The sequence below is a fragment of the Chlamydotis macqueenii genome, chromosome 2 (assembly GCF_036417535.1).
Source record: "Chlamydotis macqueenii isolate bChlMac1 chromosome 2, bChlMac1.mat, whole genome shotgun sequence".
NCBI lineage: Eukaryota > Metazoa > Chordata > Aves > Otidiformes > Otididae > Chlamydotis > Chlamydotis macqueenii.
The window spans coordinates 41623716-41645918 of record NC_141557.1 but is presented as its reverse complement, the minus strand read 5'-3'; the positions used below and the strand labels follow the sequence as shown (position 1 = coordinate 41645918).

Here is a 22203-nt window from a genome sequence, read left to right as displayed (position 1 = left end):
GCACTCTGTCCTCCTCACCCCTCTCCCGTCACGGCAAGCAGCCCCAAAAATGGCCTACCATTCACCAGCTCTTCACCTTGCACCCCAGGGAGAGAAGTGCCCTTCAGAGATTCTCTACTCCCAGGCCTCTCCCAGCCCACTTCATCATCGCTCCTCTTCTACTTTGCGAGCACTGATCAAATCAAGTGTGCACTGGCACTGGAAAGGTTTCTGATCAATAGATTACTCTGTTTTACATGGTTCAAATTTAAGCTTTTATTTGGTTTTTAAATTAAAAAAATAAATTTCGTTATTAAATAGTGGAATGGGTCTAAACTAATGTTTACATATTAATTCACTTGCTTTAGGATACCACCAGAGAAATAATTAAAGTATACCACCCGGACAAAACTTTCTGTTAGAAAGCTCAACAGTGGCATAATTCAGTTAAACAGAAAAACTCCAAAAGTCTTAATGTTTACAATGAACGTTAGAAGTAAACCTCTGGTTTAGTGTCATCCAAATCTAGTTCCCATCACAAAGGCAGTCATTGTATTCAGAATACTATACCACAGTGCTAATGTCATCAGCTTCATCTGGTTTCTTTTGCCTGCTTGGCAGGGATTTCAAGTACTCAAGGTGCCTCCTTGCATCCTCCTGATTTTGCCGGACATAATAAACCACATATGAGATCACCATGGTGAACCAGCCAAACATGGTGACCAGCATGGCGTAATCGGTAGTCTTTTTAGGAAGGTTGCAGAGGTCAGCATCATTGGCAGCATTGAGGAACGGTCTCCCCGCGTGTTCATCCAGCACAGAAGTCTTGCAGATGACGTTGTTGGCCGTCTCATGGTTGGAGGCCATGCTCCTCAACACCTGCTGCAGCGTGCAGTCACAGTGCCAGGGATTGTTTGCAATTCTGGCTCTGGCCTTTAAGTTGTTGAAAGCATTTTTGTGCACGCTTTGAATCCGGTTGTCAGACAAATCCAGAGTCTGTAAGGTTTCGGCCACCCCTTTAAAGGCATGTTCATCTATAAACTCAATCCCGTTTTTTGATAAATTGAGGACTCTCAGTTGGTGCAAGTCCTTAAAAATTTCATTGGGGATCGATGTTATCTGATTGGAGTCCAAATAAAGTAAGACTGTTTCTGGAGGAAGATCTCTGGGTATCTCCTTGAGGTTCGCATTGCTACAGCTGACGTTCAGACCTCCAGAGTGAGAACAGAGGCAGCCTTTTGGGCACATACTGGCAGAATGAAAGCACAGTATCATGAGGACAAAACTTTGTAAGAGCAGACACATGGAGAGGGAACGAGTTAACCACAGGTCTACCAAATGCATGCTGGGGTGTCAGCATAATCACACGACCATTTCTCATTCAGCCAACAGTGGTGGGAAAAGGATCGGCAAAGCTGAAACGTGGCTTCATTTTCTTCCGCGAGATTAGTAAAAACTGACTAACATGTGGGCTTCCTCATGGTGTCTTAGGAGCACACCTACAGAGAGGAAGGAAAAGAAAAAAGTTCCTTATACCATAAACTCCAATCCCTATTTTGTTTTCATTAAAAAACAGAAATAAATGAAATCAAAGTGAAATGCAACACTAAATAAATGATCTATTATCCTATCAGTTCACCAGAGGATTTATTTAAGTAACTCCTGTTAGTATTTAGTAGTTGAGTACATAAATCCCCAGGACATTTTTAAGAGGATAGACTACACTTATTACAAATTGCACAGGTTTGGGCTTTAATACTTATTAGAGAAGGCACTGGTTTGTTTTTATCAGACTTCTCTAAACCAGCTATAAAACTAAATTACATCTTCTCTTGCTAAAGTAGAAGATACATCAATAGGAGCTAAGAGTTGGATCTCCAGCAAAAGTTACAGGTAAGTGAGGAATTTGTGGTGGGTAATGAGACCTTATCTCAAAATAATTTATGCTATTTCAAGTCCAAAGCAAAGTACTCCAGCAAGGAAATATTTTTACTTATCAAGAAACCAAAATTCAGTAAACCAAATGCTGCTGCAAGACACCACACTATCTCCTTGCTTGTCTCCCTCTGCTTCTCTTCTGCTTTTGACCGTTGGATTTGCTGTACCTCCCAGCATTCTGTGAGACACTGCTGTGAGACTCAAAGAAATAATTTCTAATTCCAGTTTTCTTGAAAATTTTCTCACACAATCCTATGTACGAGCCAAATAAAAAAAAAAAATCTTATTCATGGCATGTAATTTGCTAACAGAACATACTAAAAATATTGTTTCTGCTTCTTGCCTCTCAGGTTGGCTTAAAAACAGTAAATATCCAGAAGCTTTTCCATTTTCTCCTTTAATTGGAGCATAAATAGAGAAGTTTGAAATGCTGACCTGTAAGGTTTCAACGACAACCTCATTTATTTTTTCCCCTATTATGGTAAACTACAAATTTCTAACCACAACAGGTCCATTTGTTTTCACGTACATGTCCTGTCTTTGCATGTCCTGTCTTTGCTGTCTTTGCAGCAGCTTGGGTATTTGGAGGCTTCAGGTTCTATTTACATATAGATGATTTTTTTTTTTTTCCCCTCAAACCTACAGTGTACACTGAACAACAAAATCCCTGCAGGAAGGATATGTGTGATTCCACAGGAAAAAGAAGAAATTGCATTGCAATAATTTTTGCCTGCAGATCTCACATAACAACTGCAGTTTCTGGCACATCATAGCAATATGGATCAGCTAAGCCACGTAGAATTTCAAACCCATACCTCAAGTTTTATTTAAACCTTTTGCTGAGGCTTAGTACATCAGCCAAAAAAAACCACAAAAAACAAAACCAACCACCAAACAAAAAAAAAAAATCTCAATAGCATGTACAGTATGTGTCATTACTCCATCGCTATGGCTTAGGAACAGCAAAAGCTCAGCACACTCTCACTGCAACTACTGCAGAGTACGGTATCACCACTACTCTTCAACTTATTTATTGATCAAGAGGAAATGTGAACCATGATGAAGGGAAGTAGGCAGCGCATGAAAAGCTCCCCTTGATGAAAGGGGAGGTGGGACACCTCCATAATCAAAAGAGTCCTCCAGGACATCGGTGGAAGAAGCAGGCTTTATGTGAAACAAGCCCACCGCACTGGGTACATTCGTGACATTTCTCCCTGAGGCTCTTTGGTCACTGCAGCACCTGGTCTTCAGATCAGAGAGGAATCTGCTACAGAAGGAGACAAGCCACAGAAGTTGTTTTTTCCCAGTCTGCCCAAAAGTGCTAAGTATTTGCTAAAACGTGCAGCCCATTCGGAGGCCAAGCTGGAGCTGGCAGCTGCTTCCCCTGGCAGCTCTGAGCTGGCAATCTGCTCCTCTCTCCCACAGCCCTGGGTGCTGCTGCAAGAAGGCCCATCCTCCGGAAAAACAGCCGCCTATTTTCTTTCCCCTTCACGTTTACGTGTCTCATTACTGTGCTGCACCAAAAGAGCAGATGAGTGGTTCAGCTTGGCACCACAGAATGAGCATCATCTCATCATCTACCACTCGTATATGGTGGCTTTCCACCAATGATACTGGAGTCCTACCACAGGAATGGACCACAGTGAAACAGCAAAAAGCTGAAGTAGTCTCAGATGCTTACTTTTGTAGAAGCATAAAAATCACACTGTTCTCACCAGAGTGTGACAATTAGGTATCACATTCGCTTCATTACAGGCTAAAAAAACCCTGCCAACCTGGAATTACACCAAAGATCCTGCTGAGTCCTCCATAGTGCAGCTATGCCACCAAAGATCATGTGTCAAGATGCCCCATGCACCAAAACGAATGTGAAATGTCTTCATCCCACTGAAGACAAATGAAGCTCTTTTTCTTTAATGTGTTTAGAGTGGAAGAAGTAGGATCATTACAGACTAAGCAGGAAAGTGTTTAATGAAGCAATGCCTCTTCAAAAGAGATAACTAACTAAATGGATAAAGAGGGAGAAAAAATCCCAATGTTTTAAGTTGTTAGAAAGAGCAAACACAAGTTTAAACCCATAATTAACAACCCAGTCAACAAAACTTAGCTGAGCAAGAATTAAGCTCAGCAAATTCTCAGTAAATTAACTGGAAGCAACCCAACGGGACTGAGCATCAGTCAGGGAAACAGAGCTTTGTTTACTTGCACAATCAGAGCATCTGACCTAAGGGATATCTAAGGTTTAGGTTTCCCCAACAAACTTACACCAAGGACTTTCTTGACTCACAGGCATCCTAGTGACTGCAACAAGAAAAAAAAAAAAGAAAACTAGGATCCGCACATTTATTATGCCAAAAGGAAGATTTTTGGCTTCTTGAGCATCTACCCAATTTTCTCTACTTGGAACACAATAAAAAAAAGAAAAAGGTAACAAAGCTGGAATAAAAACAACAGATATATAGCAGACAAACACTAAAGACTACAGAGAAAGGGATGAGAGACATAATTAAAATAAATACATGAATTAAATAGAAAGCTGCAAATAAAGAAAAAATGAAAAATAAATTTAAAAGTAAATGAAAGCACACAGAAATGACAGCAATACTACAAGCACAGGGAAAAACACAATATAAAAAGGCTTTTTGTGTAAATTTCTAAAATACAAGTGTAAACATAGAAAATCTAACATACAAGTCTAATATTGCAAGGCAATAAAACTATGGAGGAAAGATCGTACAAAATAATTCTTTACAGCCTTGCAATTTGAACTGGTTTTCAAGCCCTCCTCTTCTCATGCTCCCCCAAGACCATTCAGCTAGTACAAACATCCAACAGCGCAGGAAAATCTACAAATCCTGAAATCCCCAAGGAAAGCACATTTGCTTTTAAGACAGTGAGATTCCTACTGAGCTTCAGGTGTCAGGTGCTTGCAGATGTTTGCCTTTCCACCAAGCAAGGTGCAGAGACTGTATCTTAGCACCTGAATGCAATACTACTCAATTAGGTATTTGATTAATAACTCATCCCCACAAGAAATGAGTGATGTAGAAGCAGTAGTGCCTCCAACTATCCAACTGAAAAAAAGGGCCTGCAGATCTGGCTGACTTACACAGAAATGCCATGACAAGAATATTTGCAATATTCATTTATGCCACCACACAGAACAGCATAAAAATGACACAGATTGAGATATTTTGTTGTTTAGGACAATGCTAAGACAACAAAAGGGGCACATGGCAGCTCTTCAGCCGTTATTCAAGTGCTCACATGTGTGTGGGTAGCTCCTAACTGGCCCTCCATACAGCCTCTGCCCCCCTAAAAAGTGAGAGTGGAGCAGCTGCCAGTTCCTTGCACTTGAAGGCCAGACACTGCTCTCAGAGGACTCAAAAGCAGAGACTAAAAACAGCCACAAGATGTATTCTGCCTATAGTATTTTAAACGCATACACAATCTCTTCAACCATCAGGATCAGCTTGCGTCTCCACCAAGATGAAGTCAGCAGAGCCACTTTTTGATAACACACTTCCTGGAAATCTGTATCTTCCAGATGGGAGAGAGATTTACCCCCTGCTGGTTCATCAGATGCTTTTGCCATATATTGTCTATCTAGATTTCAGTAGGGTGCTTCAAAGATTACTTTCTAGCACTACAAAAATTACCTGTGACAGACAAATATCTCTGTTCAAGTCACTCCAATATCACAACGCTTTTGATTGGAATTTGATCTGAATTCCCAGGCATTGTCAGGTGAATTTCCAAACATTTCTCGTGAGGAGAGATCAAGAACATCACCCTTTTCCTGACGATTATTCATGAAGAGACATCCTGCACAATAAAGACAAACCCATGACCCAATGTATTCAATACAAACATCTTCATGGGATGATTCCTGTCCTGAATCACAGAAATAAGGGCCACAAATGAAGTCTGCAAAACAGGATCACACAGGTCCACACAACATAAGACCCCCAGACTCACACACAACATCATCCCTTGTCTTGCTTGTGGTCAAACACTGATGGGAAGAATCAGCAGCAGCTCTCTGCAGTCAGCACCACACTGGCCTTCAATGGATCACAGATCGTAAGGACTCTCAGTGACAACAGACAGGGGAGGATTTTTAATTTTTTGTTATTATTGTTATCACTTACAAACAAGCAGAAATGGGAAAATGGAGAAAGATATGATCCTAAAAAACGTTCTTGTTCCCCAAGCACAGGGACTGTGCAGAATGCACTCTTTTAGCAATAACAATTAGATAAATATTTCAGGTATTTTGGAAGATGTTCTTTTTTTGGGATGTGGTGTCATGGGATGCTGAGAAAAAAAAAAAGACTGAAGGTGCTATGGCATCAAACTGCAGCTGAAGCGTGGTCTCCGGAGCACAGGGTCCATCAGGAGGCATGTTTCTTCCCATTATGTTCCTGTCCCTACCCACTATGCAGTGTTCCCTCTCTTTTCCCCTCTTAGCACTCCAGGCGATGATGATCACAGCTATTTGACAGATAACTGATCAGGTCAGTCAGCTGCATCTGCCTTCTCGGAGCCCAACCCAAGGAACTGGAGAGCGCAGCACTGTCAATGGGCAGAGTACAGTCCTAGCTGTACAAGGAGCTTCTATCCTCCTGGTTAGGTCCAGAGATCGCGTGGGACTACAAAGCCAAGGCACAAAATGAGTTGCAAAAAACCAAAAGGCAGAAGTACACATGGTGCCCAGCAGATGAAGAGGAAGTGCAGTGGCGTCCCAAAAGCACGAGTGGTGCTAAGGGCAACTGCAGTAGCACTGGGATCCTGGGGAAAAACAGTGAGGGCACAGGAGCAAGGCAAGCTTGTGGAGCCAAGTCTGGGAACACAGTATGAAAGTGAGAGCATAGCTGTCAGCTACCTACAGATTTTTATGTGGCTTCTAGGGTCAGAAAGTTCGGCTACAAAGGGTTTTCACTGCTGATCTCTTATATCAAGTGGTATTTCCATCTCACACATGATCATCTGTGCAGATTCCACAAACTAAATTATGTGTTCACCGGCATTTGAGCAACTACACCATCCTCTTGTCGTATGCAAAGAGCTGCATGGCACACACGTCCCACTGTGAAGGAAATTCAGTGATAGCAACTCCATTTTCCCTACCAATAATGTCAAGTACTAGAAAAATGTCTCTTATTCTCTTCAAAGCTTAATCCCCTGATGAAAAACATTGCATCCATTACTCCAGCAATGTCAAAGGAGTCACAGCTAACTAGAGATGCTTGGCATCCGCACGCCTAGTTTGTATTTGTGATTACTGAAGGTGCCATGAGAGAAATTAGAGAGAAATTTCTTGTTACTGTAGCTTGTGTGCTCACACACGCAAGCAAGAATGGGAAGAGGCAAAAGGAAGAAGCCAACAGATCAACCACAGGGGGTGGCCTGTTGGTTGCATCATGATCGCACTCAATCTGTCTGTAAAAAATTACATACAACGCAGCTTCCCAAGCATGTGGATTGTAAGGTCTGATACACAATTCACCTGCCCCACCATACCATGCTTCTGATGATGTACTGCTGGAAAACTCAAATGAACCTTGCAACTAACTTTAGGCACAGCACCTGGAGAAGCCCTCATTTGAGAACAGATCCCAAATGGCACTGCAGAGCTCCACAATCCTTGGAATCACAGAGTCTACCACAAATGTGACTTCTCTTTTGCACTCTGTGAGCAACTGTTGGCCTTCCACATCAGAGATGCACTGCACATATCGAGGTGCCTCCCAACCTCCTCACATACAGCCTGTATGAATCTATAAACTGCTCCTATTCGTGTGTGCAGCTCTACTGCCTTCAAATGAAACTTTCCGCTCCCAATAAGCCTTCAAAAGATCCCTAAAAAAAATCAGCTTAACTTTTCAAGCTCAGTCTAAGTAAACTCTGCCCTTCAGGGTAACAACCTTCTTGCAAGCCAACACCAAGAAGTTTGATACAGAATTAGAAAAGCCCAGGAAATAAAAGACTCCTACAGGGCTCTTTCTTTAGACAATCTTTAGAGTAAACTTGTACTTTGAGTAAATATTAAAATTTTATAACTAAAAATCCATTAAAAGGGAACACCATAAAAAGATCATCGTTTCATCTGACTTCCAGAAAATTACTGATATGTTTTATAGTTTCCCTCTTTAAGACATTGCCTACGCTGGTTATATAGAAAAGATGCTCATTGATATATCTAGTCTTCCATTCTCTATTAGAATAGGTCCTAACTTTGCCATACTGAATACTTTTGTTTTGAATCAGGTTTAGTAGATTACCCACTGAAACAGAAAATACTCCTCTTTTTAATGGATTGTATTCCTTGAACTCTTCTTCCTGTAATGCCAGTCTGTTTGTTAGAGCACATATACAGACCTGCCTTGCTCTCCACATCCATGAAGAGCTATATTTTAAGTCTCTGTACTCCTTTTTTTTTTTGGCCGTTGTCATAAAACATATATATAGTAGTTTATCTCTAAAAATATTACCTTGTAATTAGTATTGACAAGACAGCCATAAGCTGGAGACTAAAGGCTGCAATTCCTAGGTGATTAACTCACCCAAAAAGTCCAGTTTGCTAAAGGACTAAGGACAAGACAATTTTACCCAAACCAAGAGATTCAGGTAAAAAAAAGAGATTTGCCACCATTACTCCCAAACAACTGCAGATGGCATATTTATGAAGAATCAGAAAGATTTCTATCCATGGGAAGAACTATTTCTATATATCCTGTCCTTAATCAATCTTATACTACCAGTTAGTACGGACCTTCCAGTAAGCTACTCGTTGGGTTGTCCTTTGCATTTGCGTGTCATGTTTGGGAGCAGCTGAGCCTCTGGAGGCCAACAGAATCTGTGTACACTGGGGGAAAAGCCTCCATGAAATCCTGCCTGGCTCCTCCAATGCCTGTGGGCTGAGTTGGACCACAACTGTGTAAAGATGCAAGAAGATTGATGTAAAAATGCTGAGCCTCCTTCTTCTTTATCTTACTCTCAACCTGTTCCAGGATTTAGATGATAGCTTAAAAGTGACAGTATCAAAATAACAGTAATTATTAAAAAAAAAACAACAAAAAAAATATTCTTGTTCACTTCTCTATGGACATATGATAAAACTACACCATACCACCGTGACTGAGCAGGGTACTGAGCTGGAAAGCAAGAATACCCGTGAGCTGGAGCTGAGCAGGAGCAGCAGGACCCAAAGGAGAACACAGCAGCCGCTTTGATCTCTGTGCTGTCTGTGTGCTACAGAACAACAAGTTTCAGAGGTATCAAGTGAATTCCTCCAGACAACAACACAAAACAACGCCGCCTGTGCACCATCAGCGGGGAAGGCGCTGTGGCATGCCACAGCTAAGGGCAACCTCACTACCTGCACAGGCAGACTTCGAGTTGGGAAACTCAACCCTCTCTCTGGCTCTGGGACACAGTCAGGAAATTCAATTTAGCAGATGAACCAAGAATCCGGTCTCAAGACTCGGGACAACCTCTATCTTTCATGCATCTCTCCCTGGCACTCCTCAGATGTGGTGCAGCTGCCTGGTTGCTTCACAGCACAGCTACCTTGAAGGTGGGCAGTTAAAACGCTATGAAATACCAAACCAGAGAGATGCCAAGAGCTGCTTGCAAGGTGCCAGGTGATTTAAATTCCCAGATGAAAGTCTCTGGCTGTGAAAGATTTTTCAGGATCTTAGAACATGGTAAGATGAAATCCTAAAGCAGTAAGAACAGAAATGACTAGAAGCCAATGGCAAATGAGGTGGGAAAAAAGGGGTGCAAAAGATCACTGATTCAATGAATAACTGAATGTCATGATTAATCAGTGTGAGCCTGAACTCCAATTACATAATGGATTCATTATCTAATGAAACACCAAATGTACTCAAACTATAATATTCTCCCCTAAGACAGGGCTTAGAATACCAGTTGACATTTTATTCCCAAAAACCTTCCGGTATAGACATCTTTCTAACAACTGCTCATGGCAAACCACTTCCAGTTGCAGAAGCAAACTGTGTAGGTAAAAGTTTACAGATCCTAAGGTATGAATACTCTCTCTTAACAGTCACGGAGTAATAAAATGGTTGAAGAGAGCCAAATGAACATTTTAAGCTATAATTACTTTCTGATTGTGAGATCACTGAATGTATCACTCCTTATTAGAGATTAACAACTTACTTAATTATACTGTGTGGGCAAATGAATCAGCACTTTAAGACTGATGGGTTGGGTTCATGTTAAAAAAATATATTTGACTTTTCTCCCTCTTCATGTTAAGTTAGGAATTATTTTATAAATGTCAGCTGATAAATAATTGTGTGAAGCTTAGCAGATATAATAACAGATCAATGACAGAAAGATTATTACCAATTATCTCCTATCTTTCCTATGATGCTTTGCTCTTGGAAGTCTTCTGTGGCAACACATTTCTTGGAACAAAATTTTATATGCTTGATGGAAATTAAAGAAACAGTTGTCAGGGATGCTCTTAGACCTCTTTCTTTCAAGCGCTAACAAAGACTGAATCACTTGCTTTTTAGATGTTCAGTGCTGCCTACTTTTCCCAGTTATCTCCCATATCCTCTTCATAGGACTTAAGACTACAAAAGGTTACTGTCCCTTCCCTGAGCAATATACCCTGCTGGGAAATATAAACAACATTTTGTACATGTATGTATGCCATTTGAAAAAGGAAACAAAAACATTGCACACACTTATAGTGCATACGTTGTGGCAACATGAAGTAAATTAAAAATGAAAGGCGTAAGATATAAGATAAATAGCATAATCTCACAAACATAATGTATCACTATATTTACAAATGGACTTTTTACCATTATAGAAGAACAAGAAGAACCACATTATGGATGCTAAAGGGAAATGCTCCAACACAGACAAATGACTCTCTGTAAAGAGTTCTCCAAAGCCATATAATTTGTTTCTAGATTAATTATTAATATGCATTAGACTAAAAAACATTTTCAGAGTTTGGGATTATATTCTACTGAGTCTCAGTCACATTTTCTGAAACAACATCAACAACCATTCTGTTTGGCAAGAAAATCCTTTCCAGCAGCAGCTGAGTCAATCCTCCATATGATCTATACTAGGAAAAAAAAATACTCCAAAAGCTTAAAATAACCTGAAGTGGAACTACTTTGTCTTCTCTGAGTAAAGAGACTCAGACTAAAGTCTGTGCTAAAATCTGGTTATGAACTGAATGCCTAGGAGCCTTTCACAATTAGGCAATGCAGTAGGTTTTCAATAAATCTGATAGAATGCAATGGAAAATGTTTTCAACATAAAATTCAAAATATTTGCTGATCTATTTTTCTCCCATATTATAAAACAATGTGATCAAAGTGAAAAAGACAAGTGCTTGGTTGGAGCCATACCCTGACCCTACTCAGTAGTTAATGATGGATGCTTCTTCAACTTAATTCTGCAGTATCGTATCAGAGAAAATGTCTTCTTGATCTCAAGATAATTGCACTGATCACCTCAATGATTACTGGCATAATCAGTGACAAGTCTTGCAATTTAATCTTGATAACTGCATCTGGTGACTGCAGATGGTGTCCTTGTCCAACTGAAAATCTCATTCTTATTTTGCAAAGTGTAAATCAAACTCCCGGTAACAAAAACTGTGTTATCAGAAAATAATAGGCCTTTAAGTCACCACCTTGTAAAGGTAAGCAAGATTCAGACCATCTAGAGACCTTTCTTCCACTTTTAAGGGCGCTTATTTGGTTCTGCATACTCCTATCTTCAGGCTCATTTGAGGTTCATCCAAATGTTCCTGCAACTTAGTAGGCACTGGGAAGAGAGAAGTTGTAATTAGGCTGGGGAAGCTGTGCTGATAATAAAGTCAGCAAGGCAGAAATAAGCATGCAAACCCGAAGGGACCATTCAACAAGGAACACGCTAGCAGCTTTGTGAAGTTGACAACAGTTGCACGAAGCAGCCAGCCAGACAGCTGCTGGCAGCAGATACCCGGGCACTAGGGAGTCCTAGAAGAAATAAGATGTGTCACAGACTCCAAAGTAAGACATGGAAAGGAGGAGGAGAATGAAGCAGAGCATAACTGAAAGTTGCTTCTTCCAGCTGATGCTCTGCCACAGAGCAGCTTCGCAGGAACTACAACAGGTCAGCCCAGATGAGACCACCTCTTGGGTCAGATACCTTGAAAGGCAACACAGGTGTGAGCAGAGGCAGTGCCTCAGTGGCAGTTTAGCAACCGGCATTACATACTCTGGCTTTTAATTGGGATCTAGATTACCCTCCTGTGTTAAACCACAGAAAACCACGGCTGTTTCTCTCCACGCACGACTGCCCAGTGACATAAAGACAGAGCACTAATCTATAGCACATGGAATTTGCAAGGACAGAAGCCAGTGCAGCAGAAGCTACTACTTAAATGAGACAATCAGATTAATATCAACAAGATGAGACCACAAAGAAAAGGAGCATACTTCCAGAGCAATTACTCTGTAAGAAAAAAATCTGAAAGGAGGGGGGAAAAACCACAAGCTAAATTAGCAATAGGAGACAGCACTTTGGAATAGAGTACCTCAGCAGTTATTAATTCAGCTCTTTATGCTTTAAAATATGCTAGTTGTACAATAACGGGACCTTTAAGAGGCATTCAGGAGTAAGAGTATCTGATTTAGAAAAACGCAAGAAAAATAAAATGTGTAACATTTTTTTATGTAAAGGAAACCAATAAAGTTTGAAATTCCCAATTAAAAGCTCTAAACTCAAAAGTGAATGCTCAACACCACAAAAATCACAATCTTCTACTAAAGAAATTAAAATTGTGACATATCAACACATTTCAGAAAATAGCAAGAGACCACAAGTATGGAATAATTATGAGATCAATAAGCAATTAAGCAACTTTAAGAAGACGTTCAAGTGACCTTCTGGAATCGAGTGTCACACCGAGTTAACTACAAGTCATTCAAGTTTACTGAAGAAACTGGTTGATTAGTGATGTTGGTTTTGCTGTGTCAGTGGTTATTAAACCAGCACACTGCCACCTCCATAGCCGAGAAAGCAAAGAGCACATCTACTGCACTGTACACATCTACACTTCCCATTTCCACACCAAAGGTGTCAAGCAAAGGTATCATAAACCTCTAGGGTATCAAACCACCCACCACTAAAACCACATCCCCACTTTTAGTATCTCAATCCATGAGCTGCTTCAAATAACTGTAATTTCTTTTTCATCAGCTTGCCAGAGAAATTTATTTTTTCTCTTTCAATGAATGTCTTAGTACCAGGCTCATAATAGATTTTATTTCTATATTTAGATATCGTTATAGCTCTAAAAGCTGAACATGTGACAGTCTGGAGTAGTTAGACACAGGGCTTTTGCACTTCCATTAAAGCAAGATTAGCAGGTTCCCGTGAGGACTCGCTTTTAGCTCTGCTGGCTGCTACCGGCATTAGAGGCCAAGGAGAAGACTCATACAACCAAGTACAACCTCTGCAGCCCTGCTTCAGCTGAGGATCTCCCAAGCAAGTGAAATCAAGCAGCACAAAGCTTCAATGCCATCTTGTGCTGGCAGCATTTCCCTAATTGAGAGTTTAAGGCCAGATGGAGCCATTAGATCATCTAATCTGACCCCCTGCCTGTCCCATGACGTGTTGTTTTACCAGTAAGCCTCATATTGAGCCCAATAATTTAGGTCAGACTGAACCATGTCAGAACTGAGGATACCGCTGTGTGCCTAAGGCAGTACCTTGTGTACCCCCTGTTCTTGCACCGTCCCATACCGGGAGGAAACAGGATGCCTTCAGCAGAGTCTGAATGCACCTTGAAATCTCAATTCCATCAACATCCACCACAACAGCTAAATTACTCTAGCAGATGTATCTGCTCCACCAGGATCCTGACACCAAGCAGGAGTGTCTGTTTTCAAAAGAAAGGCTATATTGAAAGATAACGGGAGACTGCTCATCATAAACAGTTGCATGCAACTCCACGAGAGTTAGAATAACTGGATATTTTTAAATGTGCTGGTGAGTTACCTCAGGCTCTCAGCTGCCATTGAAGGACTTAGCAAATTACATGTGTTCCACCTAAGCAACAATCAGCATGTGTTCATTTTGAAATGACTGCTCCGGAGCATCCTACAGGCCTCCCAGGAAGTCAGGTAAAATCCTTTTTTTTTTTTTTTTTTTAAATCATAGAGTGTCTTTCCAAAGTCATAAAAAGCTTGCTGTAGAAGTTTCTCTTTGAGGACATATGACCACAGCAAATTGTTATCACAACTTGATGTAGGAGGCTGAAATTCTTTAAGGATTCTCTGACCCTTACTCAGCAAAAATATTTAGCCTGGTTGCAACTCAGCAGCTTGGTGAGAGGCAAGCCTTCAGTGTTCAGGGTGCTGAAATCAAAGTTGTTTATCAACAACGGCTAAATAATAGGAACAGCTCTAGAGAAAAAAACAAGGATCGGCATTTCTCAGTGGAAATAAACACCAATCTTTATCAGACATGAAATCTAGCTGTGCTGAAAAACAAAAACAAGGCACAGCTGCTCGATACTGAGAGAGCAGAGATTTTCCAGTCAGTCAGTCATTCTTCCCAAGGAGAAAAGAAAAGAAAGGAAGAGCCAAAGGAAAGTGTTGCAGTGGCTGCCTCCAAGATGAGAGAACAAACCGTTGAGGTCACATTTATTCTAAGGGAAAAGAGGTCTTTATTAGCAGCACTAGAGCACATCAGGAAGAGACCGAAGCTCAGTTCAATAAAACCCTTATTTTAAAGACAAGAATACATCAGATCTTTGTGTGTCCCCACGGAGGTTACACAGCCAAGTTGACTTTGGCGGAGCTAGCTGACACAAAAAGCAGGAGTTGTGAAAGAAAAAAGACGAAAAAAATCTTGACTAGCTGGGCAATGATCCAATGAGCGAGACTCTGGAGTCTGCAAGTTCACAGCCGAAGAAGCTCAGGTAGAAATCATTTACAGCAAATTAAGTTAGGTCACAATAATGAAATTTAAAGACAAATGGGACATGATTTATTTTACTAAGGCTTGTTGAAAGACGAAAACCCAGCAGTGCTAACAGGAGGGCTAATTTAACTTTGGTTACAGTTGGTATTGGCATCAAAATAAACTTAACCTGACATATTTAGAATAGGAAAGAGAATATAAGAATAGGATTTTGAAAAAGAAAAATTACACTATTTATCCAAATTGCAGGAGAGAGTAGGGCAAATTTGGTCCTGCGAATCACTGCTACTTGTTTCCTAATCTTAAAACATCCTAGCACACAGCCCTTCATTGCCAATCTGGTGGAAATACCTGATCACAAGCGCTGGGAAGAGATGGATACCAACATCTGCACTGCAAAGCCCCTGCCATCAAGGAGCAGGAGGGAGGATGGAAAAACCTAATGGGAGAAGCTCTTCTAACAGGTGCAATCCCCTCACAGGCCACTAGAAAGCGGCAACCACGGCAGGAGGGACGCTTTTATCATTGAGGGCTTTGTGAGTTACCTCAACAGGTTGTCTGGCGGCATATCCAGGGCTTTGGCTTCATTTGGCAACAGATGTGGTGCCATTATGTCCTCAACTATCCCTCCTGCCACCCACCTGCCTCTCCCTCCGCACGCTGTGAAAAATGGCAGGCGAGGGGAAAAAGAAAAAGCCACTTTATAATGGATGAATGCAGCAGTTTGCAAGGAGGGAGGGGAGAGAGGGAGTAATGAAAAAGCGTTAATATTAAAGTAATAAAGCTTGTGGCCATTTTTCAGTCTGAAATGCACAACACCATAAAACAATGCTTAAAGGCACTCAGTTCTGTTCCAAACCACCTGCACGCTAAGGCACCCTGCTATTAGCACAGAAGTTGTTTACTACCAGTCTCATTTCAATCTGATTCCAGGAGAGCGATAAAGCTGAATTTTTTCACAGAGTACAAGAGCCCAAGCGGCCCCAGGTTTTCTTTGGCATGCCACCATGTCACCTGCGATCCCTGCCCAGTCACTAACCCACTCATCTCCAACAAGATGTATAAAAGTCACGACAGAGCACAGGGAATCTGTCCACAGCTAACGGCATACATACACCCTCCTTCTCCCTTTATTCTCCTCCTGTTCCTGAAACAACAGCTACTCTCGGGGAGATGTGTCGAGCCTAACTATGACAGTGGCTTTGTCTGCCAGTACACATCACTTGTGTCCATATGCTTCCCCAAAACTGTCTGGGTGGTGATAGGTAAAACGAGTACTATTTCCTCTCCTGAAACAATTCCTTCCAAAACAGTAATGGAGAAGTAATGAAAGGTGATGCCAGAGAAAATAAATAACGGACGTTCTTTGAAGTTAAGACTTATTTTTACCTGTTTGCTTTTTATTTCATTTGCCTCATTATTTTTTTAGGTTTTTTTTTTTTTGCTTGCCCCAAATAAAATCACATGAATTCAAAGCCACTCACTTGCTTTTTTTCCTCTGTCAGAAACAAACACTAGGATTCACGGGCTCTTTATAGACATGGCCTAGCTGTAAAAAAACCTCTTAATCTCACTGGCAGGGCTACTAATTCAAGAGGAACAGACAGAGGCTAGAAGAGCAGTGATACCTACAATGTTCAAGGCTGTCAGGAAAGCCTGCGGAATTGCAGGAAGAGCAAAGAAGAAAGAGAAGCAGAAACTGCTGTCACACTTGTGCTCTCACCATGAAGGGAGGAAGCCAGACGTGGGAGTTTCACGTGAGAGATCACATTGGCTCATGAGCCCATGGGTGAAGTCCTTACAACCTGGAGCCCAGTGAAATTGCCAAGTATTAACAAGTTCTATAAATTATACCATCTTTCTGGAAGCTACATGAAAAACCATGAAGCAGCCCACCATCAGCAGCATCAGCTTCCCACCCACTAATGCGGCAGAGACAGAAGCACTGATAGGGTCAACAACCCATTCAGTGGTATAGTCTTAACCTGTATTTACACATCTGCACCACAGTCAGCACTGTGCTAACTGCACCCCTCCTTTCTCTCTTTTTAAGAATTAAGGAATTTCAAAGGCACCTTTACTTCTTTTATGCATTCAAATCCCACACCTGAATACAAGTCAACAGTCCAGGACACTCAAAGAAGTCCAAATGGCCTATGCAACACCATTATCAAGTCGTAGTCTACATACTATGAAGAACGGCAAAACAAAGAGTAAAACAAACCATACCACTCCAGAGCAGCATTTTCAAATCTCTTTTTCCTCATGCTCCCCCATCACAGGAAACACATTACTCATTCTCCTTCCCTTAGTTGCCATAGATGCAGTGCCACAGTGCTGCAGCAATGCTGGTCCCATCTTCATAAGCTGGTTCACATCTGAGCACTTCCTGCACTCCTGGCTCCTTCCCTTCTTGCTTTCAGTCAGGAAAAGGTACCCTCCAGCTCCACCTTGCCCTTCCTAACCTAACAGTGAGGGTAACAGACTTGCTCATGCACAGTCAAACAGACTAAACTTTTGCAATGCAGTGGTGTCAAATACACTCTCAGCGCCGCTTGTTCCAGTCCAGGGAAAGTCTGCCTGCATCCCAAAAGGATGCTTCATGAAAATATCAGATTTTCCATCTCTTCCAGCTGGTAGGAGAAGCCCATCCTTGCAAGCCTGCACTTCAAACCTTGCAAGCTTTGCTAGCCTGAGCAACAGCCCAATATTAAACCTCAGTCAACACAGTGCTGTCAACCAATTTTCCAGCTGATCCATGATAGATGAGCTGAATTTGAAAGCAGCCAGTGTTCACGTGGCAATAGCCAAATGTTCCTGCACCACAGGAACATTTTCTCACAGTGCTCTGTGCTCACAAGCGCATCCCCAGAGCACAGAGGGGAGACACCCACAGCCATGGCATCGATAGTCCCCCCCCCCCATACCGCCACCATTGTGAACACATGCCCTCATCAACAGGACCGCAGCAGACCTCAGTCCCATGCCTGTGCTGTCCTGTTCAGTCCTTAGCTTCTTGCTACCAGCCGCGTTGCTGCTTCCGAAACATCTGAAGACACTGTCTGTAAAGACAAGAAAAAGAAACTACTTTTGAAAAAAAAAAAAAAAAAAGTTATCCATGAGAACAGGCACAAGGATGCGTCTTTTCAGCACAAAAGCGTATGGCCCCAGCTCTAGCGGGAACGCTCCTTAGTAACAAACTCTTTGAGGTTAAAACAACTTCTTTCCATGATCATCAGAAAGACTGTCCAAGACAAGGAAGGCTGGAGTGAGTGACATGCACCACACTGAGTGTGAAGAGAGAAATCAAGGTAGTCTCCTGACACTCAGGGCCACCATGGAGGATGCGGAGAGCACATGCTAGTGGGCACAGCATGACTGTGCCATGGCAAGCCAGGAGACTGTGAGCTGGTGAGCACGTAGTTACTCACAGCACAAGCCTCAACAAGCCCTAAAAAGCTACTACTATGGATCACTTCATCTGCTTTCCTTTTCACTGGGATACAGAACTTCTCCCTTCTCTTTCCACCAAAAACCTGTCATCTTGCAAATAACCATTCTAAAATTCTTCAAAGTTGCAACACTGAAATGTACTTTGGCAGATACAAACACCTCTGCAAACAGGGAGAAAGTACGCAAGTCAACCACCAGCCCGGGAGGTGTCTTACAACTTCAACTACAGTATTAACCCACCAGCCCATCATTTCTTATTACGAAGTTACTTTTATAGTTGCATAAACAACTTCATTACAAACTGAGTGATCAGTTCTCCATCAATGATTTTAACAGCTGCCTTAATATGGGAATCATTTATTTATAACAAAACAAATAATATCCTTCTTTTAGAATCAATGTTAGTAATAGGATGAGATAAAAAAATAATCTATTTATAACCTGCTAATAATTACATTATTTAAAGTTATTAAAGTGCCCCCCGGGCAAAATTCTACATCCCACCTTTACTCATTAAAACAAGACACGGCTTAAAGTTTGATGGTGGATGAGGAGAAAAAGAGAAAAAATCATTTCACATCTTTCCCTTTACACTGGCATTCTTTCGTTAAGTTATTATTTCTGCTGCATTTTTCACAGCATTTTATCAAAGGTGTTATTGACACTTTAATGGATTTTTTAATGTTATTGGAACATAAATATTTTCTTATTGAATTTTATGAAAGTAATTTTTATAAAATATGACTTTTTAAAAACCTACAAAAAATCTTAAACCCCAGTGATAAAACAATTTGTATAAAACATTATACAATATGAAAAATTTCAAGCAAAATACAAAAATTGAGACAGCATTGGCATTCTTCTGTCTTACTGAAAATACGGTATCTTTTCTGCAGCAGTTCTTCCACCTGCAGCTTTCAGTCAGCTCTCTTCAAAATGAAGAGAAGGTGCCTCTTCAGCACACTAATGGTTACAGCCCCTTACAAAGGGGTGAACAAAGTGGCCCCAGTGGATGCTGCTTGGCTGGGCTTGTGCTCAGGATCTTAGCAACAATCTGAAGCAGAAGCTCGGACAGTTGTGGTGCGATCGTATGATGTGTTTGTAAGATGAGACATCTAATATGGGGTATGTTACGAATAGCCCTCCATGAACGAGATACACCCATTGCACCCTGGCTCAGTAAGATGCGTTAACAACAGAAGATATGCCGAGGAAAATAAACGACCTTTTTTTGTGTAACGGTGCCAGCAGAAAACAACTCAAAAGACGGCACAGCTACTCTTGGGAATAATTACCACAATATCCACAGTCTCCCACTAGTTTTGAGGCAGGGCCATGGTTCCCACCCAGAACCTTTCTCCCTTGTGTCGAGGATGAGGAGCAACCTTGGCAGACCTTCACATGATGCTGTACAACCCCCTGAGAGCCACTGGCTGTTTAAGGAACCCTAAGAAACTGAAAGGCTTTTTGAAAGTTATTATTAACTTAAAGCTGGCGGAGCCACACTGGAAGAGTAGATGAACACTGCCAAAGAAGGGTGGCTCCTCAATTCTGACTCCACTTAGTGGGGGTGTCCAATTTCTCTTTGGAGGACAGAGCTGACCAACCTGTGCTCCCCAACGGTGGCACAGGCTCAGCAGGAAAGGGATAATCTGTGTTTTGCAGTCCCGTAAGTGGTGGGATTCCCAAGCTGCTGCTGGGTTTGGAGCTCAGAAGAAGCCAGGAGCCAGAATCCTGCCTCCTGCCGATGGCAGTACCTCTACCCTGCAAGGCAGCAGCTCCCAGTGCCCTGGTCCTGTTGAGGTAAGGGAGCTGTCAGCTTCCTGCTGAGCTGGAAACAGCATCTTCACTTTTTTTTTATTTTCCTTCCCTCCTTTTCCCCGTTTGACAACTGCACAGAAATGCTTGTAGATTGGGACTGTTACGCCCATGCAAGCTTAAAACAACCCTCCTCAGGCACAGATGACAGCTCTCGCTGGCAACATGAACGTGACTGCAGACTAATCCACGTTGTTGTTCTGACACATGCAAACCATCTCTGAAATCCCTGCACTGCCTGTAGTCACTCCTGTCATACATCTCTGTGCAGCCAGCACTCAGCCAGGCCAACACAGGAGAGAAGCACACAGAAAAAACTCCCACATTTTTGGTAGATTCATACTCTTTTGTGCCCTAGAATTTTTCCTTTTTCAGTGTAGTCACGGAAAGACATTAATAGCTTAGCTTTAAATGGGAGGTCTATCAACAGACTTTAAATGCATTTAATATACACATTCTGCAAAGAACTGGTTTGCATTTAAAGCACATTAAGCGTATCTCCAATAGTTAGGATGGACAGACTACTACCAGAAAAAAGGCAGTCAATTTAAAAGATATTTCTTCCTTCAATATTCCATTCTCAGAAATCCCAGGCCCCTGCAACCAGTGAGAAAGTCTCGAGCAATGAAGACTTGCCATCAGCCGAGGAGGATCCAGTTAAGGGACATTTAAAGAAACTGGACATACACAAGACCATGGGTCCTGAGAGGATGCATCCATGGGTGCTGAGGGAGCTGGCTGTTAACAGGAGGCTACTCTCAACTGTCTTTGAAAGGTCATGGAGATCAGAGGATGTTCTTGAGGACTGCAAGAAACCAGAAGTCCTATTTTCAAGAAGGAGGATCCAGTACACTACAGGCAGGTCAGCCTCACCTCCAACCCTGGGGAAGTGATCAGCAAATCAATCTGGGAACAAATTTCCTTAACATATGGAGTAAAATAAGGTGACTGGAATTAGTCAGCACGGATTTACGAAGGCAGAAATCACATCTGACCAAGCTGATAGCTTTCTGCAATGAGATCCCTGGCACATCGCACTGAGATGAGAGAAGTGGATGTTATTTATCTTGACTTCAGCAAAGCTTTTGACACTGTCTCCCACAACATGCTCACTGACAGACTGATGAACTGCAGACTAAATAAGTAAATGGTGAGGTGGACAGAAAACGGGCTGAACTGCTTGGCTTAGAAGGCTGTGGGCAGCAGCACAAAGTCCACCTGGAGGCCAGTCACTAGTGGAGTACCCCAGGGGTTGGAAGTGGGGCCAATGTAATTTAACATTTTCATTAGTGGCCTAGACCACGGGCTAGAGGCCTCAGCAAGTTGGCTGAAGATACAAAACTGGGAGGAGCAGTTGTTACACCAGGTGAGTGTGCTGCCATCCAGAGGGACCTGGGTGGCCTGAAGAAACGGGCTGACAGGAACCTCACAAAGTTCAACAAAGGGAAAATCCAAGTCCCGCACCTGGGGATGGATAACTCCATGCACCAGTACATGCTGAAGGCTAACCGACTGGAAAGCAGCCTTGCAGAGAATGACTTGAGGGTCCTGGCAGACACCAAGTTAAGCCAGAAATGTGCCTTTGCAGCAAGGGTAGATAACAACATCATGGGCCTTGTTAGAAAGAGCACTGCCAGCAAGTTAAGCGAGGTGATCCTCCCCCTCTACTCAGCACTGGTGAGACACATCTGCAGAGCTGGGCCCAGTTCTGGGCTTCCTGGCACATGAGAAATATGGACTGAAACAAGTCCAGCAAAGGGCCACAAAGGCGATTAAGGAACTGGAGGATCCAACGTACGAGGAGAGGCTGAGAGAGATGGCACTGTTCAGCCTGGAGAAGGCTCAGAGAGTCTCATCAATGCATATAAATAACTGATGGGAGCAAATAACTAAGACAGAGCCAGCTCTTCTCACTGGTGCCCAGCAAAGGGGCAAGAGGCAACGGGCACAAAATTAAATACAGATGATTTCATCTGAAATTAAGAATTTTTTTTTCCTCCCCTACTCTGAGGGTGGTCAAACCTGGAACACGTTGCCCAGAGA

General features: G+C 42.1%; 1 protein-coding gene across 6 annotated transcripts in view; it reads right to left on the bottom strand.

Annotated features, from left to right (window-relative positions):
• Positions 1-240: 240 nt before the first annotated feature.
• LRRC3B (leucine rich repeat containing 3B) overlaps positions 241-22203 on the bottom strand; it is a 48097-nt gene continuing 26134 nt past the window's right edge. For 5 of the 6 annotated variants that reach the window (XM_086741719.1, XM_086741718.1, XM_086741717.1 and 2 more), the window contains exon 2: positions 241-1478. In XM_086741719.1, coding sequence (XP_086597845.1) covers positions 544-1323 — 780 coding nt within the window. In that variant the 5' untranslated portion in view covers positions 1324-1478 and the 3' untranslated portion in view covers positions 241-543. Of the gene's footprint in view, positions 1479-9091; positions 9109-22203 lie in introns of those variants that run through there. The other variant, XM_086741722.1, reaches the window with a different exon arrangement.